General features: G+C 42.3%; 1 protein-coding gene across 3 annotated transcripts; it reads right to left on the bottom strand.

Annotated features, from left to right (window-relative positions):
- Positions 1-3,515: 3,515 nt before the first annotated feature.
- Positions 3,516-19,342, bottom strand: LOC311150122 (translocating chain-associated membrane protein 1-like 1). Of its 3 annotated transcripts, XM_084187416.1 has the most exons (12): positions 18,994-19,325; positions 17,735-17,795; positions 15,600-15,718; positions 15,142-15,258; positions 14,970-15,028; positions 14,237-14,321; positions 13,919-13,989; positions 10,685-10,789; positions 10,248-10,391; positions 9,935-10,095; positions 9,712-9,827; positions 3,516-4,104 (listed from the first exon to the last, which is right to left on the bottom strand). In XM_084187416.1, exons 1-11 carry the CDS (start codon positions 19,111-19,113, stop codon positions 9,757-9,759), a joined length of 1,113 nt encoding a protein of 370 aa, XP_084043542.1. In that variant the 5' UTR covers positions 19,114-19,325; the 3' UTR covers positions 3,516-4,104; positions 9,712-9,756. The 3 variants fall into 3 exon arrangements, with proteins under 3 accessions (XP_084043542.1, XP_084043540.1, XP_084043541.1); XM_084187414.1 differs by lacking the exon at positions 3,516-4,104 and having other exon boundaries at positions 5,906-9,830; positions 18,994-19,342; XM_084187415.1 differs by lacking the exon at positions 3,516-4,104 and having other exon boundaries at positions 5,906-9,827; positions 18,994-19,311.
- Positions 19,343-19,408: the final 66 nt, after the last annotated feature.

Here is a 19,408-nt window from a genome sequence, read left to right as displayed (position 1 = left end):
ATTCTATCCCACCTTTCTGTCATCCTCTCCTTCTCTCCTCCCTCATTGTCTCACTCTCTCCGATTGGTAGCTGGCTGGACACTGACACTGATTCACCACATCCTCCTCCCCACTGCACACTGGAGCCTGAATCAGCACTATCACTGAGAGAGAGAGAGAGACAGACAGAGACAGAGGATAATTAAGAGGGAGGCTGAGAAAGAGAGTGAGGGAGAGAGAGAGGTCAGTTGTCGGCTGCCAACAGTATCATAAGTCAGAGATTTATGGCAGAAACTAATTACAAATTCCACAGTTTGAGTCCACCAGCCTGTCTGTCTCCTGCTGCCAGAGTCGCCTCACCCCCACACATATACATGCAAACACACACGCACACACTCAGAGGAGTGGAGGCGGTCTAAATCGATCACCCTTTCCCCATCTACCCTCCCCTTCACACCACGTCTTTCTCACCCTCTCCTTTAATCTGTCTGCCCTCACTGGCCCCTTCCCTCACTTTCTATCTCTCCTCTACTCTGTTCTTCCGCAGATGTTTATTCCTCTCCCACTCCCTGTCTAGCCTCGTCTCTTTATCCTTGCTGCTCTGCTCTCCCACTAGCAGCCTTGGTGTCACCATCACAACTCTGGATACTGTGATGGTTCAATGGCATCTCCTGTAGCTCTGCAATTCTTGTATAAAACCCATTGGAGACAGATTCTGCCTGGCCAGATGGGGACAGAGGATGGTCCTACTCAAAAAATCACGCAAACACACACACACAAACATGCACACACCGAATTTACATCATTGATGCTCCAGCCCTGCTAATCTTTGGGTATTTGTCTGCGAGTCTAGGATTACATGTGTTATTAAATACAGAATTCCAAATGAGCCTTGTTAAATAAGAATGTACTCCCCTTTTAATGAAGCTAATTTATATGGAAATTACACATAATACGCACGATTCAGAAAAAGATTGATCCTCATTGGATGATGGGGAGGAATTAGAGGAAAAGAGCACGAGAGTGATTGCTCCCATCTTTTTAGGGCTGTAATGTTCAGGCAGAAAATTGTTTGAGGTGTACACAGGCACAAAGGTATGCAGACATACACAAACACACACACACACACACACACACACACACACACACACACACACACACACACACACACACACACACACACACACACACACATACACACATAACAGGTTTGGGGGCCATGTTAAGAGCTGTATAGCTGCAGGCTGGCCTGGTGTGTGTGATGGAGAGTGTGTGTGTGAACTGGTGTCCTCCTGGCGATTTTGCAGAGCTCCAGTCTGATTGTCTGGTTCTTACTGATCCATCATGCTGTCTGATCACTGAGAAAATCCCCTTCACTCTGAAACAAAGCACCATACTGAGACGCTTTAGCACTGAGTTAGAGGTGTGTTTCTGCTCTCTCTCCTTCCCACTCCTTCTTTCTCCTCTCTCTTTACCCCTCCCCCTCTCTCTCTCTAATTTCTGCCCTGTACGGATGTGTAGTTTGGGTTTAACTCTACCCAGATTGACTCTATGTCTCAGAGTGTGTGTGCTTCTGTGTGTGTGTGCTTCTGCGTTTCTGTGGTTGACTGTGTGTGAGTGCGTCTGTTACTGTGTGTATGTGGTTGACTGTGTGTGTGTCTCTCTCTCTCTGAGTGGTGATTTATTAATGCAGGTCTAGCTGCCTGCAGCAATCCCCCTGCAGACAGCCACGGTCCCTCAGGTGAGAAACTCATCATTGCCCTCTGGTGGACTAAAGGGTGTAGAAGACACACAGTCAATGGTAGAAGAAGATGCTTATTGCAGTCCTGTTTATTTTCCATTATCATGAGGATTGTACCATTCTCATCTTTTCACTTTAAGACAGGAAGACTCAAAATATCTGAGGGAAATGTGGGAGGATTCTAGGAGAGGAAACAAGGATCTGAGGAAACACACTTGTTCTTGTGCGCACACACACTGAAGACTTCATGTGGATCCACAATGAAAAATGGTTAAGCGCAAAGGACCCAAGCAAGTTAACTTGAATAAATAAAACCACATTTATTCATTGTAATGCAGGTCATAATTCCTTAGTTGTGCTTCATTTTGAATGTGTCTCTCCTGTTGTGCATTTGTCACTTGCCACTTTAATAATGTTTACATACTGCTTTACTCATCTCATATGTATATACCGTATTATATTCTACTCTATTTTAGTCAATGCCACTCCGACATTGCTCGTCCTAATATATATATATATATATATTTTTTTTAGGGGGGGGGGGGGGGGGTAGATCAGCTTTAATATTGCAGATAGATTGTAACTTCCATCAATGTAATTGTCTGCATCACTTCCAATCCCCCATATGTTTTTTTTTCTTGCAAATATATACACTACCGTTCATAAATTTGGGGTCACTTAGAACTTTCCTTGTTTTCGAAAGAAAAGCAATTTTTTTGTCCATTAAAATAACATCAAATTGATCAGAAATACAGTGTAGACATTGTTAATGTTGTAAATGGCTATTGTAGCTGGAAACGGCTGATTTTTTATGGAATATCTACATAGGCGTACAGAGGCCCATTATCAACAACCATCAGTCCTGTGTTCCAATGGCACGTTGTGTTTGCTAATCCAAGTTTATCATTTTAAAAGGCTAATTGATCATTAGAAAACCCTTTTGCAATTATGTTAGCACAGCTGAAAACTGTTGTGCTGATTAAAGAAGCAATAAAACTGGCCTTCTTGAGACTAGTTGAGTATCTGGAGCATCAGCAATTGTGGGTTCAATTACAGGCTCAAAATGGCCAGAAACTCATCAGTCTATTCTTGTTCTGAGAAATGAAGGCTATTCCATGCGAGAAATTGCCAAGAAACTGAAGATCTCGTACAACGCTGTGTACTACTCCCTTCACAGAACAGCGCAAACTGGCTCTAACCAGAATAGAAAGAGGAGTGGGAGGCCCCGGAGTTTCAGAAGAAAGTTATTTGTTTCTGGCCATTTTGAGCCTGTAATCGAACCCACAATTGCTGATGCTTCAGATACTCTACTAGTCTCAAGAATGCCAGTTTTATTGCTTCTTTAAACAGCACAACAGTTTTCAGCTGTGCTAACATAATTGCAAAAGGGTTTTCTAATGATCAATTAGCCTTTTAAAATGATAAACTTGGATTAGCAAACACAATGTGCCATTGGAACACAGGACTGATGGTTGCTGATAATGGGCCTCTGTAGGACATTTCTAAGTGACCCCAATTTTTTGAACAGTAGTGTATTTCTTAATTCCATTATTTTACTTTTAGATTTGGGTATTGTTGTGAATTGTAAGTTTTACTTTTAGATTTGGGTATTGTTGTGAATTGTAAGTTACTACTGCACTGTTGGAGCTAGGAATACAAGCATTTCGCTACAACCGCAATAACATCTGATAAATATGTGTATGTGACCAATAAAATGTGATTAGATTTTTGTGTTGCATCGACTCATACATACCCTGGACCCAAATCCTCCAAATCAAAAAACTAGTCAGAGTTTAGTCAACAGCTTTATTTTTGTGTGTGCATTCCAGAACAGAGCAGCAACATATCTTATAAATGTTGGTGTTTCTTTAATTCTGTACTCAGTTGTTACAAATAGAGAGCTATAAGTAATGTACACACATAAACAATTCCTGCAGCTGCCTACTGTACATCCTCCCCACCCCAGAGCTCCTTCTCTGCTAACTGCTGCTGTCCCTAACACAGCCACTAGTTTATCACTTTTACTGCTGCTTTTTTTGTGGTAAAAGGTCATTTGTGGTAGCTATGCATCAGGACTCATCACCAACCCTGCAATCCCTTCTACAGCCCCTCCTACTACTACACCACACCCCACAGCTTTACATGTGATTGGTACCGCAAATATAAGCCTTTGGGGATTCCTATGTACTCTATCTGCATGCCCTCCAGATTTTATTGTGGTAAAAAGAACCAACCCGTAGCTCTGCACCGCTTTCTCCCCAGAAATCTTAGTAATTTGCTCCACAACCATCTCATCTTCTTCAGTGAAGCAGTCGATCGGGACCACTACAAGGAAAGAATGGGGGCCAGGGACACACATCCGGCAATCTCAGTGTGGAGGTCATCTGGAGCAACAAAAAATACACATATCAAAGGGTAATATTGGAAGCAACACATGACACAAACCAGAAGGTAAGGCTAGTTTAATAGTATTTGTTAAGTGGTTATTATTACCAGAGGGTTAGGTAAACCAAGGGAGAAATTGTGGTGTAGATATTAGGGGGACGAACAGTAGACGGGGGTCCCAGAATTATTTTTGACATTTTAAAACGCATTTCCTGCATGACTTATGTCTCTCTTAAGGGGTATTTTGAAAACGTGGAAGGATAAGCGGAAGCCCCCCAAACCCCCCCCCAAAATGTCCCTGCATTTCAACACATTTTGGCAGAGAGAAAAATATGCAGTTTTATAATGCTACTCTACACATTTTGCCATGAGGCTGAGAAAAAAATAGTCTTATTCTCAGCAGATAATTTTGAAGGTATGACCATTTTTCCCAAATGGAATTATAGATTCAGTCAAAGATCTGTGACAGGATTGAAAAATAAAGGAAATATATGTAGTTACACCTACTTGAAATGACATATTAGAATGTTGATTTGAAATACATATTAGAAGGTTTCAGATTAAAATGTCCTTAACTATTAGCTATTGGTTAAACATTCTCTGCTTTTGCAAACTCTTTTGTGGCTTTTTGTTTCATCAAGGATGTAATGAGTAGAGCCTGTAAAGGATTGTTACAATAACTAACAATTACAATACACACATTTAATACTTTTTTCAAGATACAGAAACATTTAGGCCAAAGTAGCTTTGAATCCTGATTGAACCTTTAAAAGCAGTAATGCAATAAAGTGTCACTGTTTAAAGTGTAGCCCGTCCAGATTGTCAGCTATAGATTTCATACATCTTATTTAAGTCATTCACATAATGAAAACAAATGGCTTATATTCATATATTTTTCTAGTGTTCTCTGCTCACCATTTACAAATCATCAGTTAGTTACTTGCCCTCAACTAAGGTTGTTACATTAGAGCTACCTATTCTTTAAGAAAATTCATGCAAAACATGAACAATGAGAACCATTGGCAAAAACAATTGCACTTGGCTGCATAGAAGGATACATTACAGTACAGATAGGCATACTTACTTACTTCATCCAAATGATGATAAGCAGCAGTATTTTATTCCTTGTTCCCTTCCTGTCCTCAAAATGAGGCTTGGACACCTGTTCCCTGTCAGAGAACTTTCCCTTGGATTTTCATAGAAATCACCTGACCACAACTTGCTTCCCTCTGACATTTTGAGGAGGCGGCAAGTAGAGAATGAGATGAGAGGACACAAAGAATAAAGGAAATCCTTTTGAGATGGAGTCAGCTAGAGCAGTTTCCCAACCTTTTGGTTTTTGCCCTAGCACATCACAGCGGATTTAAAATGACCAACTCATCAAGCTTTGATTATTTGAATCAGCTATGTAGTGCCAGGGCAAAAACCCCAGGACAGAGTTTGGGAAACCCTTGAGTTCGAGGACCTCCTTGAAACTTGAGCCTCGTCTGCAGTTCTCATAAACAAACAGAAAAATACTTATGAAATTGGGATTCATGAAGTAGAGGAGGAGTGTGATGGTAGGCCTACTTTCATCTGAAGTTGATTATAAGAAATCAGTGGGAGGGCAGTCATAGCCATATCAACATCAGTTTTTTTTTAAATCACAAACCCCTGCTGTATGATTGACAATACATTTCCTCTGATATCTTTAGTGTAGGATCATCATTCCCTCACATTTTCTTGAGTTTCAACAGAAATATAAACAATGCAACTCTTCAACCTTTAAGCAACAAATCACACTGAAGGTGACAGCATCACTCAGGATAGTCAACAAAGGCTTTATTCAAACATGAAATAAAAAATACTAACAAAGAAAAACTAAAACCGAAATCACAAGGTTTCGCATAAATACATACGGTACAGAGCATTTCAGAGACGACACATTTAAAAAAGGAATATACAGCAACATTTAGACGCAAGCAGCAAAATAACCCAACAAAACAAGGACAGTGCATAAGAAGCAATCTGAAATAATGTAAAGTGTTTGTGTACCTGGTTGTTATGAAGCTTGTATGCATCTCATCATCTCAAATGCATGAATGGTTGTTGCCACTTAAAAGGTTGATATAAAATATTAGCATGGGTCTTTGCATTGTCGACACATTGCCACCTTATCAGAGATCAAATGGTCATTGCAGTCAAGAGCTAGGTTATAGAAATCAGTGCTACAACCCAAAATGCTGACAGTGGGATCCATTGGTGTCATGCTTCACTACGCTGACGCGGTGGTACAACTCAGAGGGGAATATCATGCGTCTCAACCTGGATGGAGGAGGCTCATGTTACTCAGCCTCTTGCACAGTGTATCATGACCAACTATGATATCAAATCTATCACTAAAGGAATGGATGAAGGGCAAATGCTCAAGTTAAATACTAGGCCCGGGACGATACCAATACCGCAATACTGGCAAGGAAACAAAGCACAAAGTGGATTTAACTTCTTTAGGAAAACAGCCCTAATGTTAGAAACAAACGTTGTTATGTTGTCATCCAGAGCCACATTCATTGCTAAGCTATAGCACACAACGTTTGACATACAGCAGGTTTTTAAAGGACCAAAGACTGATCTGCTTCGTGTTTTCATTTTTGCCAAGGAAATAACTATTGCGATACTGGTATCGTCCCGGCCCAATTAAAATAACCCTGCAGGACACACCTTAGAACAATAAAACACAAAGAAACATAACAGGATCCTTGCTGATCAAACATTGCTACCTAGTGACATGGATAGCAGATGGTTTTGTAGTATTCTACTGTAATTACTGCAGAAGACCGTTTCAGTGTAGTGCTTTCAGAGCATCGTCTTTATGGCAGAGTGATTCTTATTTACTCTATTCCAATATAGAGCCTAGTCTATGAAATAGAGTAGAACATCATGAAACTATGAAATAGGACTAGTTCTCTTGCACAGAAATGTGCACCCTGACTTAAAGGGGAGCAAGCTTGGTCTTTTGATGTATAAAAACAAGTCATACCAACAAGGATGCAAAATACTATTCATATATATTTATGTGTGTGCTGAATATTAGTGAACTTTTCAACAGTTTTTTCAACTATAAAAATAGCTAAAAAATCTGACAGTATTTTTAGTACAGTGTAGCGTTAAATTCATATAGATAATTGTATTTTAAACATCAGATACATTAAAGTAAAAGGCTGGTATAAAAGTCATCTGCTCCTCCTTTCCTCCTAAGACATTGCCATGTAACAGACTCAAAACAGAACACCAGTCCTCCACACTTTCAACTTGCGCTTTAGATAGAGCAGCATGAGGACTAAACTCAAGTCATCTACTTCCTGCCGAAGCAATACTACTACTCAAACTACCAAACAAGTAGCCTGGCCCCAGATCAGTATATGCTTCAGCCAACTATAATGCTAGTCAGAGAAGTTGGCGAAGCACAAACAGGTCTGGTAACTCAGCCCATTTGTGACAACAGCATTGGGTCTACAGTAGAACATAACATAAGTGTCCAAAGGCAATGTCCAAATCACTGGACTGGTGGAGCAAGAAGGCCCCTTCAGCCCAAATTTGGCAAACAGAAGTCACAGAATCTCTTTCACACAGGACAGGGGTTAAGGAAGGGTCAGGGGTTGTAAGCAAACATCCAATAAGTAAGACTTTATATAAAATATACTCAGTTACCACTCACTGTCTTCATTACAAAAGCCTTTTTTGAAAACAAGGTAAAGGATTTAAAAGGAAACACAAGGGGAGTCAAACTGGTTCTGTCAAGCTCCATGAAGCCACAAGGGCAACAACAAGAGAAAATGCAGACACTAAAGCATGAATCATGCAGAGCCTTCACTTCCTCACGGACGCACACAGTAGGAATAACCACAGGTAGAACTAGACACAGGCATGCACACACACACAGGCTCAAACACGCACACCAGTCCCATCTGAGAATTAGTCTCGCATAGCCAGACATTGGGCAACGGCACATTCAGAGATTGCGGAAGTAAGCCGTCTGGCTCGAGAGACTGAGAATGGGATGTACAGTATAATAAGTGGGTGTCTATGGAAGCAGCTGCCTGCCACCATACACCACAGGCGGCCGGTGACACCTTAATTGGGGAGGACGGGCTCATAGTAACGGCTGGAACGGAATCGAACACACCAAATACATATTTTCCATGTGTTTGATACCATTCCATTCACTCCATTCCAGCCATTATTATGAGCCGTCCTCCCCTCAGCAGCCTCCTGTGCCATACACCTCGATATAAAAAAGGCAAAAAGAAGAGGCAAACAGAAAAACAGAAAGGAAACCCGAGGAGAACTCCATGGCTCACGCCACTGACATTTTAAGGACACTTAAAGGAGGATTGTATCGTTTTGCTTTGTACCTCTTGTCTATGCTGGTTATAGAGTTGCCAAAGCATGATATAAAAAAATAAGATACGACTGAAATAAATAACTCAACTCTTCTAGCGGATGTGAAAAAAGGCCACTGCATGCTTCTGAGATGCAAACTCAAACTCGACGGCTCGTCAAACCCTAACCGTGACCCTTTAGGCTTAACTCTATAACTCGAGGCATTAATTATTGGCATTGTTTATTAATTAATATAATCTTATCGGGGATCAAAATCCTGAACTGAAAAACAAAAACCTCACTTGAACTCCTGCACAAATCCTCCATGTACATCAATGCATAATTTGCTCAAGAGATCTAATTCTGCATGGATAAATACAGTATCTCCAGTAATGGAGTTTTGGATGAAGGCCAGTTGGGTCAAAAGATGGCTGATGGAGGGTTGGTGAATCTGGGATACTAATTACTAACTAACAGTGCCTCAATCCCATAATAGCACGGATTTCATATGGCAAAGGCGAGTAATAATACAGACAGTAAACGGACACAGTTAGGAGTTAATGGTGAGGTCCCTATACAATCAAAACCAATGATCAGGTAAAGGGAAAACTTTTTGTCCAACATTTCACACTCTTCTTGTTTTACATGTTTTGTTGAGAACATGAATCGTGACATGCACTCTTGCAGTGAAAATTGAACAGTGCATGTTTGACTTCCTCAGAAACCCAGTTAGATTGATTGAATAGGGCCCTGAAGCTGGAAGCAATCGCTACAGATAATTCCTCTCCAAAAATGACTTTTTGACCAATTATCTATCCAGTTACTTCCCAATTCCCCTCTCTCTAGCAACGTCATTTGAGTGGGTGGGATTTAGCGCAGACACACCTTGCACAAAAGGCCAGCCCAGAGTGGCTTAGGGCCAACACCGATGTTTTCGTTCAAGTGAAAACACAGCACAAGCAGTGGGGCGGCCGGTGGGGCGCCCGCGGGTGGCGGATTCACACTTTAAAGCATTTAACCAGTCGACCCTGCCCTGCTTACATCCCATCCACAGAAAGAACAACCGAACACAAACATATTAGGTCCTCAAAACAAACAAAAAACATAACTATTAAAATATAGGTTCTAACACAAAAGAGACAGTTAAGGTTTTTTCGTGCGCTTAAGTGGTTGTTTTGGGGAATAGATTAAAAAAATTAAAGTGATGAAAAGACAAAATATCACATTGAGAGTAGCCCCCTCACTTAGTTCTCTCCTCTGCTCCATCCCTCCATTCTCTCCCTCCAATTCTATGAGGCTTTTGCTTTTCTCGCACGGGGTGACGTCTTGTCATCGGACTTCACCACACCGTTGGCAGAACCTACTAACAAAACAAAGAAACAAGAACAACATGTCAGAAACATATCTGCATCAGAGTTGCACTGGCTGGAGGTGGGTGTTCCAAGGACGCAGCTGCGGCGGACTCACCCCGGGCCAGGTCCTTCTTGTGGGGCTTGCTCTTTGGGCTGAAAGCCTTCTTCTTGGAGGCCTGGCTCTGGCTGTGCTCCCTCCACTTTTTCAACTGGAAGTTGATGAACTTCCACATCATCCAAGCCTGGGTCAGGCAAATGGCAGCCAGGCATGTCATCCTGAGAGGCAAAGGGGGAAACATGAGGACCAGCCATGAGCAATGACAGGCGTTTTACTTTCTTTGATAGACGAAAAGTTCAAACTTGCTCTCAAGGTCCGAATCAGAGGGGGGAACAGGGCAAATTAAGTGATCTTAAGAAACATGACTTGCCTAACGGTGAGCACATTGAAGTTGCCCTTTGCAAGTGAGAAACCCTGGTTCTCTGCGCGGGGCAGTCCGAAGCCAAAGGTCAGTACGGAGAGGGTGAGGGTAAGGAGGCGAGCAATGACGAAAAGTAGTGCCCACAGAGTGAAACTGGAAAAGAAAAGAGAATCTGAGTTATAGTCACCATGGCAACAATAGTGACATCTTACTCATGTAAGACACCATCACAATCGGTTATGCAAATCAATCAATTTAGTCCGATAAGGGAGGAAAAGCTCCCATTGTATCACACAAGTGACTTGCTGAAGGTGACAATAATTCAAATTAAATTAAAAAGCTCTCTGTATGCAGGTATTATTCCCAACTTCTCCCCCTCCTTGTATTGACTGGTATGAAAATGGAGGGGGGGGGGGGGGGGGGTCCAGCGTACAATTCATACATACCCCTTCTGCTTGTTCTCGTCACTGAAGTAGAAGAGGCGTGAGGCGTGGAACAGGAGCTCCACCAGGTAGTGAGGTACCAGCAGCACCAGGCCCAACCGGTGGAGGCTGAACACACAGGAAACAGGAGGTCAGCAAACACCAGGGGAAATAGATAACAGACCTTCATCAGATGACATTTTCTGTCCAGGGATTAACAGTACTGAACTACTCAATAAAATTAAATATTATTCACATTTGCAGCAAGAAGCATCTTTTAAAGTTGTCCAGGAGATAGCAGCGATGATTTATGCATATCTACCGTAAAAGGCCCTATAATTGATGCATGCAATGCAATTATGAGCGGCACTACTTCCAATATTGTTGTTTAGTACATCGCACAAAGGAGTGATTTGCTGCTGGCTCCTTATCGCTTCGGGCACTAGAGGCCCAGCTCAAGGACAAATTCTTCTTCTAACTGAATAGAACTCATCATTCCCCTCTTTTAGTCATGTAGGATGTGAGAACTGGTTAGAGACTGGTTAGAATCTGTTCTTGTTTGTACAATGCTTTAAGGAAGTCCCCCTTATCTCTCATGTAAGCTTGCTTCCCCCTAAGAGAGGCAATCAGCTCTACGTGTAGAAGAAGTATATAATGACTGATTCTGTAACTTTTGAGTTCCTCTCCAGTTTATCCTGAGAGTGATCTCCCTTGCAATTGATTAAATAAACTCTTATTGCTGATAAGTTCTGCCTGATTCGTGGAATGAGTTTTCCTCAACAAGTAGGTGTCCTCCCATCTATTAGAACAGCCCACCACTGCGAGGGCTGTTTGAGAGAAAATGTCAACCCTGAGGCCGATTGAGGACACAGGGAAAAGGGAGTCAGCCCCCAACATCAGCAGGGGAACAGGGTACATCATAACACTGAAGCCATTTGCAAATAGCCTTGAACGACCTCCTTCCTTCCCTATACTCCTGTCTGTCATGCCCAGTGATCAGAAAGAGATGTGTGGAGCACTAGGATCAAATTAAAGCCCTACGATGTCTTTACCCATCTTCCAGACCAGTGGTCTTGAAGGAGAGGAGCTGAGTAACGGAAGGCCATTAAAATAGTATTGGGCCAAGGAGGTTCAGAGGTCAGCTAAACCAGTTAGAGGTACTTCTGATGATGATACTACTTTGATAGGATATAACTACTACTGTGATTACTACTGAACTTTTCCATAGCCACTTTCACACAACAATTAGTTTGTCAGACTTTACCTGTATGTAGGAAGTTTAAAGGTTGCCTGTATGGGAGGTATTTTGAGGACAAAGCAAGGACATTCCTACAGGTTTACAACTAACCACACCCATCACCCCAGACACCACAAACTCTCTCCGGGGATACAGTGCATTCAGAAAGTATTCAGACCCCTTTTTCCACATTTTGTTACGTTACAGCCTTATTCTAAAATTGATTAAATAAAATATATTTTACTAAAATAAAAGGGGTTGCAAAAAACATACCTCCTTTACATATGTATTCAGACCCTTTGCTATGAGACTCTAAATTGAGCTCAGGTGCATCCTGTTTCCATTGATCATCCTTGAGATATTTCTACAACTTGATTGGAGTCCACCTGTGGTAAATTCGATTGCTTGGACATTATTTGGAAAGGCACACACCTGTCTATATAAGGTCCCACAGTTGACAGTGCATGTCAGAGCAAAAACCAAGCCATGAGGTCAAAGGAATTGTCCGTAGAGCTCCGAGACAGGATTGTGTCGAGGCACAGATCTAAGGAAGGTTACCAAAAAATGTCTGCAGCATTGAAGGTCCCCAAGAACACAGTGGCCTCCATCATTCTAAAATGGAAGAAGTTTGGAACCACCAAGACTCTTCCTAGAGCTGTCCGCCCCATCAAACTGAACAATCAGGGGAGAAGGGAGGTGACCAAGAACCCAATGTTCACTCTGACAGAGCTCCAGACTTCCTCTGTGGAGATTGGAGAACCTTCCAGAAGGACAACCATCTCTGCAGCACTCCACCAAATCAGGCCTTTATGGTAGTGGCCAGACGGAAGCCACTCTTCGGTAAAACATGACAGCCCGCTTGGAGTTTGCCAAAAGGCACCTAAAGGACTCTCAGACCATGAGTAACAAGATTCTCTGGTCTGATGAAAGCACGATTGAAATCTTTGGCCTGAATGCCAAGTGTCACGTCTGGAGGAAACCAGGCACCATCCCTACGATGAAGCATGGTAGTGGCAGCATCATGCTGTGGGGATGTTTTTCAGTGGCAGGGAGAATAGTCAGGATTGAGGGAAATATGAAAGGAGCAAAGTACAGAAAGATCCTTGAGGAAAACCTGCTCCAGAGTGCTTAGGATCTCAGACTGGGGTGGAAGGTTCACCTTCCAACAGGACAACGACCCTAAGCACACAGCCAAGACGACGCAGGAGTGGCTTTGGGACAAGTCTCTGAATGTCCTTAAGTGACCCAGCCAGAGCCCGGACTTGAACCCGATCTAACATCTCTGGAGAGAACTGAAAATAGCTGTGCTGCGACACTCCCCGTCCAACCTGACAGAGCTTGAGAGGATCTGAAGAGAAGAATGGGAAAAACTCCCCAAATACAGGTGTGCCGAGCTTGTAGCGTCATACCCAAGACTCAAGGCTGTAATCGCTACCAAAGGTGCTTCAATAAAGTACTGAGTACTTGTCTGTAGATGGATGCAGATTTTTTGTTTTATTTAATCAATTTTAGAATAAGGCTGTAACGTAACAAAATGTGGAAAAAGTGAAGGGGTCTGAATACTTTCCGAATGCATTGTATCTAAGGCTGTTCACACACACTGGTACTCACAGGTATAGTAAAACGTGTACGCACAGCTCTGTGATATTCAAAATCCTATTTTCCCTAACCCTAATCATAACGCCTAGACTTAATTCTTACCCCTAACCCTAAAATAGCCATTTTACAAGTGAGGACCGGCAAAATGTCCTCAATTCTCAGAAACTTAGTTGGTTTATTATTCTTGAGGACTTCTGGTAATCACAAATATAGTAAAACATGCACACACACTTCTCTGCAATGACAGGAATAGATATGGAGTGAGTTTACCCCTCTGTCATGCCAAACCCTCTTCACAGATTGAAAAGTACTCAGACAATGGCTAGTTAAAGTGCATAAATAAGAAAATGCTGAACGACAGCTCCATTCATATAGTCTTTATCCTCTTATTTAACCATTTCCCTGAGAAGACGCATACTCACTTCAAGATGTAGGCACCGGTGATGTGGAAGACGTAAAGACAAATGTAATAGAGCTGGCGTGGAATATCCTCCTGAAACACACAAGCAGAAAATAGCCTTTATTAATGACTGCTGTATCAGTGTAGGTGTGTGGCACAGCAGCTTCAGTGCAAAATGACTTTTACAGTCACAAATGGGTTTGTAAGAGGAGAATAAAGAATATGAACCTTGTATTGCAACAATGGGGAATTACACAATCACAAGATGTATCCTTCCATGTTTAAATGACAGATGTGTCATCTTTAGAACCTAACCCAAGGTGTGATCATGGACCCTTACCTTTCGCACTTTCTGGAAGTACAGCTCAGGAAGGGCGTGGAGCCAGTATGCGATTTGGCAAATGTAGAAGAACTTCACCTGAAAGCTGCAGAGAGGACAGGTTACAGGCAGGCAGGGGTAGAGATCCAGTCTATCTATGTAGGGAGGGAGTGGATATGATGGGACATGAAGGTTTGATCATGATAACTTAGATCCTGTTACATGCATTTATAAACATGTTTCTCGAAGATAGATGAAAGTCCATCAATAACAGAAATGTATGTAATCTGGGAGAAAATATTCAGTTCACAATCTATGCATTCCTGCCTAATCTATTTCCCCTAATAAAATGCACTGAAATAAGACACCTCGTTACACAATGAGAAATTAGGAGAGGGTGGGAAAAGACAGAAACTTAGTGCCGTGTGTCTAGCTTGAGTAAAACATCACATTCGTAATAAATATTTTAGGGGAACCTGATGTCTAAAATGGATTTGATGAGACAGCCGGACAGTGTACTCCCACGCACAATACTGGGGCTGCAATGCACCCTGGGTCACTAAGGCCTTTCCACTGTGCCAACTCAAACAGCTGAGCCTTCACAGAACACTTGTGGGGAATTAGTGTTCTACAACGCTTGGTAACACCAAATAAAAGTAGTGATGAAAAGAGTACTAACCCTGTCCCTCTGACATGTTGAAATAATGAATGAGTGACCTGAAGGCGTAAAATTAATGTATAAATCCTTACTTACACCATGTGGGTGTGTGGGTAGCCCTCCCATAAGAAAGTAGGATTTGTCGCAAATTCCTCCTAACAGATAAGAAGAGAGACGGCATGAGCCAAAGAAACAAATACGACGGACGGAAAGCTTGTCTTCACATAATGTTCCCAGGCTCCTGGCAGCGTTTCGTTGGCCTTCTTACCGCTGTTAAGATGCTGCAGCCCCAGATGAAGGACAATAAGTAGAAGGCAGCAAGCTGTCCCGATTCATTGAACTTGCTATGTTTGGTTTTCGACAGGTGCAACCGCCTATTCATTTTCTGAAATCAGAGAGAATAGGACATGAGACATGCATACTGACGCGGAGAAACGTGTCTGTTATCATTTGTTGTGGGCTGTCTAAGAGAAGGAAGTGGTCGTGGCGGATACTATTTGACTGGCTAAGAGGGTGAGGAGGATAAGACTGATAAGAGAGACAAGGCCAGACCTTATGTTAGGACTCACACTTGGGCTGGAAAAGAGGGGGAGACACGCACGCACACACAGTGACTATGTGTTCTGTAGATTAAACAGAGATCCTCCTTTCTCTCTCAGTCACACACGTGCATGCACACGCACACACACAAACAGTGTGTTGGGGTCTGTGTGCAGAGACACTCACATCGAGAATGTATTCCTGTATCAAGGCGTGGAGTATGACAGCAATGAGCAGGTAGAAGAACACAGTGGCTATGTCTCTAGGACCATACTGGTACAGGTTCACTTGCTCAGCCCTCTCATCTGATAACAGAGAGAGCGAGAAAAAAATAAAAATAAATTGTCAATGGCTTCAAATACAAGGTACTGGATACATGCACTAAATACTGTAATAAAGGCCAATTATCTTGTGTTATAGAAATAAATACAAAGACAGTACCTGTCAAACGTTTGGACACCTACTCATTCAAGGGTTTTTCTTTATTTTTACTATTTTCTACATTGTAGAATAATAGTGAAGACATCTAAAACTATGAAATAACACATATGGAATCATGTAGTACCCAAAAAAAGTGTTAAACAAATCAAAATATATTTTATATTTGAGATTCTTCAAAGTAGCCACCCTTTGCCTTGATGACAGCTTTGCACATTCTTGGCATTCTCTCAACCAGCTTCACCTGGAATGCTTTTCCAACAGTCTTGAAGGAGTTCCCACATATGCTGAGCACTTGTTGGCTGCTTTGCCTTCACTCTGCGGTACAACTCATCCCAAACCATCTCAATTGGTTTGAGGTCGGGTGATTGTGGAGGCCAGGTCATCTGATGCAGCACTCCATCACACTCCTTCTTGGTCAAATAGACCTTACACAGCCTGGAGGTGTGTTGGGTCATTGTCCTGTTGAAAAACAAATGATAGTCCCACTAAGCGCAAACCAGATGGGATGGCGTATCGCTGCAGAATTCTGTGGTAGCCATGCTGGTTAAGTGTGCCTTGAATTCTAAATACATCACAGACAGTGTCACCAGCAAAGCACCATCACACCTCCTCCTCCATGCTTCACAGTGGGAACCACACATGCGGCGATCATCCGTTCACCTACTCTGCGTCTCACAAAGACACGGCGGTTGGAACCTAAAATCTCAAATTTGGACTTCACCGGTCTAATGTCCATTGCTCATGTTTATTGGCCCAAGCAAGTCTCTTCTTCTTATTGGTGTCCTTTAGTAGTGATTTCTTTGCAGCAACTCAACCATGAAGGCCTGATTCACGCAGTCTCCTCTGAACAGTTGATGTTGAGATGTGTCTGTTACTTGAACTCTCTGAAGCATTTATTTGGGCTGCAATTTCTGAGGCTGGTAACTCTATTGAACTTATCCTCTGCAGCAGAGGTAACTCTGAGTCTTCCTTTCCTATGGCGGTCCTCATGAAAGCCAGTTTCATCATAGCGCTTGATGGTTTTTGTGACTGCACTTGAAGAAAATGTCAAAGTTCTTGAAATTTTCCAGATTGACTGACCTTCAGTAATGATGGTCTGTCGTTTCTCTTTGCTTATTTGAGCTGTTCTTGCCATAATATGGACTTGGTCTTTTACCAAATTGGGCTATCTTCTGTATACCACCCCTACCTTGTCACAACACAACTGATTGGCTCAAACGCATTAAGAAGGAAAGAAATTCCACAAATTAACAAGGCACACCTGTTAATTGAAATGCATTCCAGGTGACGACCTCATGAAGCTGGTTGAGAGAATGCCAAGAGTGTGCAAAGCTGTCATCAAGGCAAAGGGTGGCTACTTTGAAGAATCTCAAATATAAAATATATTTTGATTTGTTTAACACTTTTCTGGTTACTACATGATCCATATATGTTATTTCATAGTTTTGATGTCTTCACTATTACATTTTACAATGTAGAAAATAGTACAAATAAAGAAAAACCCTGGAATGATTAGGTGAGTCCAAACTTTTCACTGGTACTGTATACATATACCCCAATGAGCCAGGGCAGTGATTGGGGACATTACCCTGAGTAGGGTGCCATCTATCTGATGGGACGTTAAACGGGTGTCCTGACTCTGTGGTCACTAAAGATCCCATGGCACTTACCGTAAGAGTAGGGGTGTTAACCCCAGTGTCCTGGTTAAATTCCCAATCTGGCCCTCATACCATCATGGCCACCTAATCATCCCCAGCTTCCAATTGGCTCATTCATCCCCCCTCCTCACCACTGTAACTATTCCCCATGTCGTTGCTGTAAATGAGAACGCATCAACTTACCTGGCAAAATAAATACTCATTAAAAATATGTAAACTTACCAAGACTTTGAGTCACATTGTATTGGACGGTGATGAACATGATGGCAAACTTTGCTGTGACCTGCAATAAACGAAGGATATCAAATAAGAAGTAATGTTGTAGCAAAAGGTCTTGTCATGGTACTTTGTAACAAGGGTGGTTCTTCCTGATAATGCAGATGCATAGGAGTCAATCACAATAAGATGTTTGCGATTATTGTGGATAGCCAGATTCATATAATAGTTCGATTAAAACGTTTACATGCTTTGCTAGAGGAACGACTTCCCTAATAATCCTGTTTACATGGACACATCTGAAATTTGGCTACCTGATGGCACTCTGATAAATGCAGAAAATCGCCAATCAAAATAAACGTTCTACCACAGCGAACATGTTATTTTTGTTAAACATATTTAATTCTGATTTCGGACATATGAAGTTTGTATGTGAAAACTACTTCTAAGACGCTTCGAACACACCGACTGTGATTTGCGTTTTGGTACACCATAAGTACATTAATTTCCAATGGAACGCTGCGTTTGCCTTGCAGATGCAGATGCAGTGGGTTCTGTGTGGTGGGAGTCTCCCGCCGCTGGTGCTAGCACATGCGCAGATCAAATACACCGCTGGAACGCCATTAAGGTGTTTACATGATTTAATAATTCTAAAGATTGCTCAGAAAACCAGGTGTTTTAATCGGTGTATGCTTACTTCGATGTTGACCTTAAGAAGATTAAGAGTAAGGCGTTTACATGACTATTGCATAATATGCTTACTGCCATAATCAGTTTAATATCGGATTATTAGTGTGCATGTAAACGTACTCAATGAGACTGACAAATTGGGTGGGGAACTGGCTAGTTAGCCAACAAGCGATCGTGTTTCATTTTCAGAACAAGTTGGCTAGCTGGCTAACTTAGCTAGCAAGCTCAGTTCACAACATTAAGCACTCAATTGATTACGTGTTTGCAGACTTGAATGAGAGTTGACTAATGTAAACAATCCCCATCATTTACTGTCACATGCATGGATGTGATAGCAAACTGGCTAGCGCTATCTATCCATTTGGTAATATTAGATAACTAGCTAGTTGGTGTGACATGCTAGCTGACCAGCAACTATTTAGCACAGTGGGCCTCCTCTCTTCCTTGGCAATCGGTGTGACACATGAGAAGGGAGACGCTCGCGCCCAGTCCCCTTTGAGTGCTGCTGACGTTGTCATCACAGTTCAAACGAGGCGTTTTCTGTACAGCATACATTCCAGGGTTTAACACTGTACCTCGAACATCAGGCCGAGGAGAATTATCATAGCCACACATGAAACCATATCCGCGTGATTCTGGATCACGAACTCGTGGCTCAGCACCGGAGGGCTCTTGTTCTTCTTTCGGAATCCCATGGCTGACCGATACAGCTCTCCTACCTGCCGCACTTCAGTCACTCGCAGCCCCCGCTTGCATTCAGATGCAAACTCTGCTCTTTTGCTCCCGCCACCACTGCCAGTACACGGTGTAAATTGCAGTTCATGTGTTAACTAGCTTAGAAACGATAAAAATTCACAAAACCACGCACTTCGTTAGTGGCCAGTCAACGTCCCCCTCCCAGTTCGGTTCCTACACTCATGAACCGCCCATTGACGTAGATAGAAAATCCCGCCTTGTTGAACTCATGATTGACACTAGGCTGAACAAATC

This window comes from Coregonus lavaretus (genome assembly GCF_964263955.1).
Source record: "Coregonus lavaretus genome assembly, chromosome: 22".
Lineage (NCBI taxonomy): Eukaryota > Metazoa > Chordata > Actinopteri > Salmoniformes > Salmonidae > Coregonus > Coregonus lavaretus.
The sequence above is the reverse complement of the archived record's forward strand: the minus strand, read 5'-3'. Positions and strand labels throughout refer to the sequence as shown.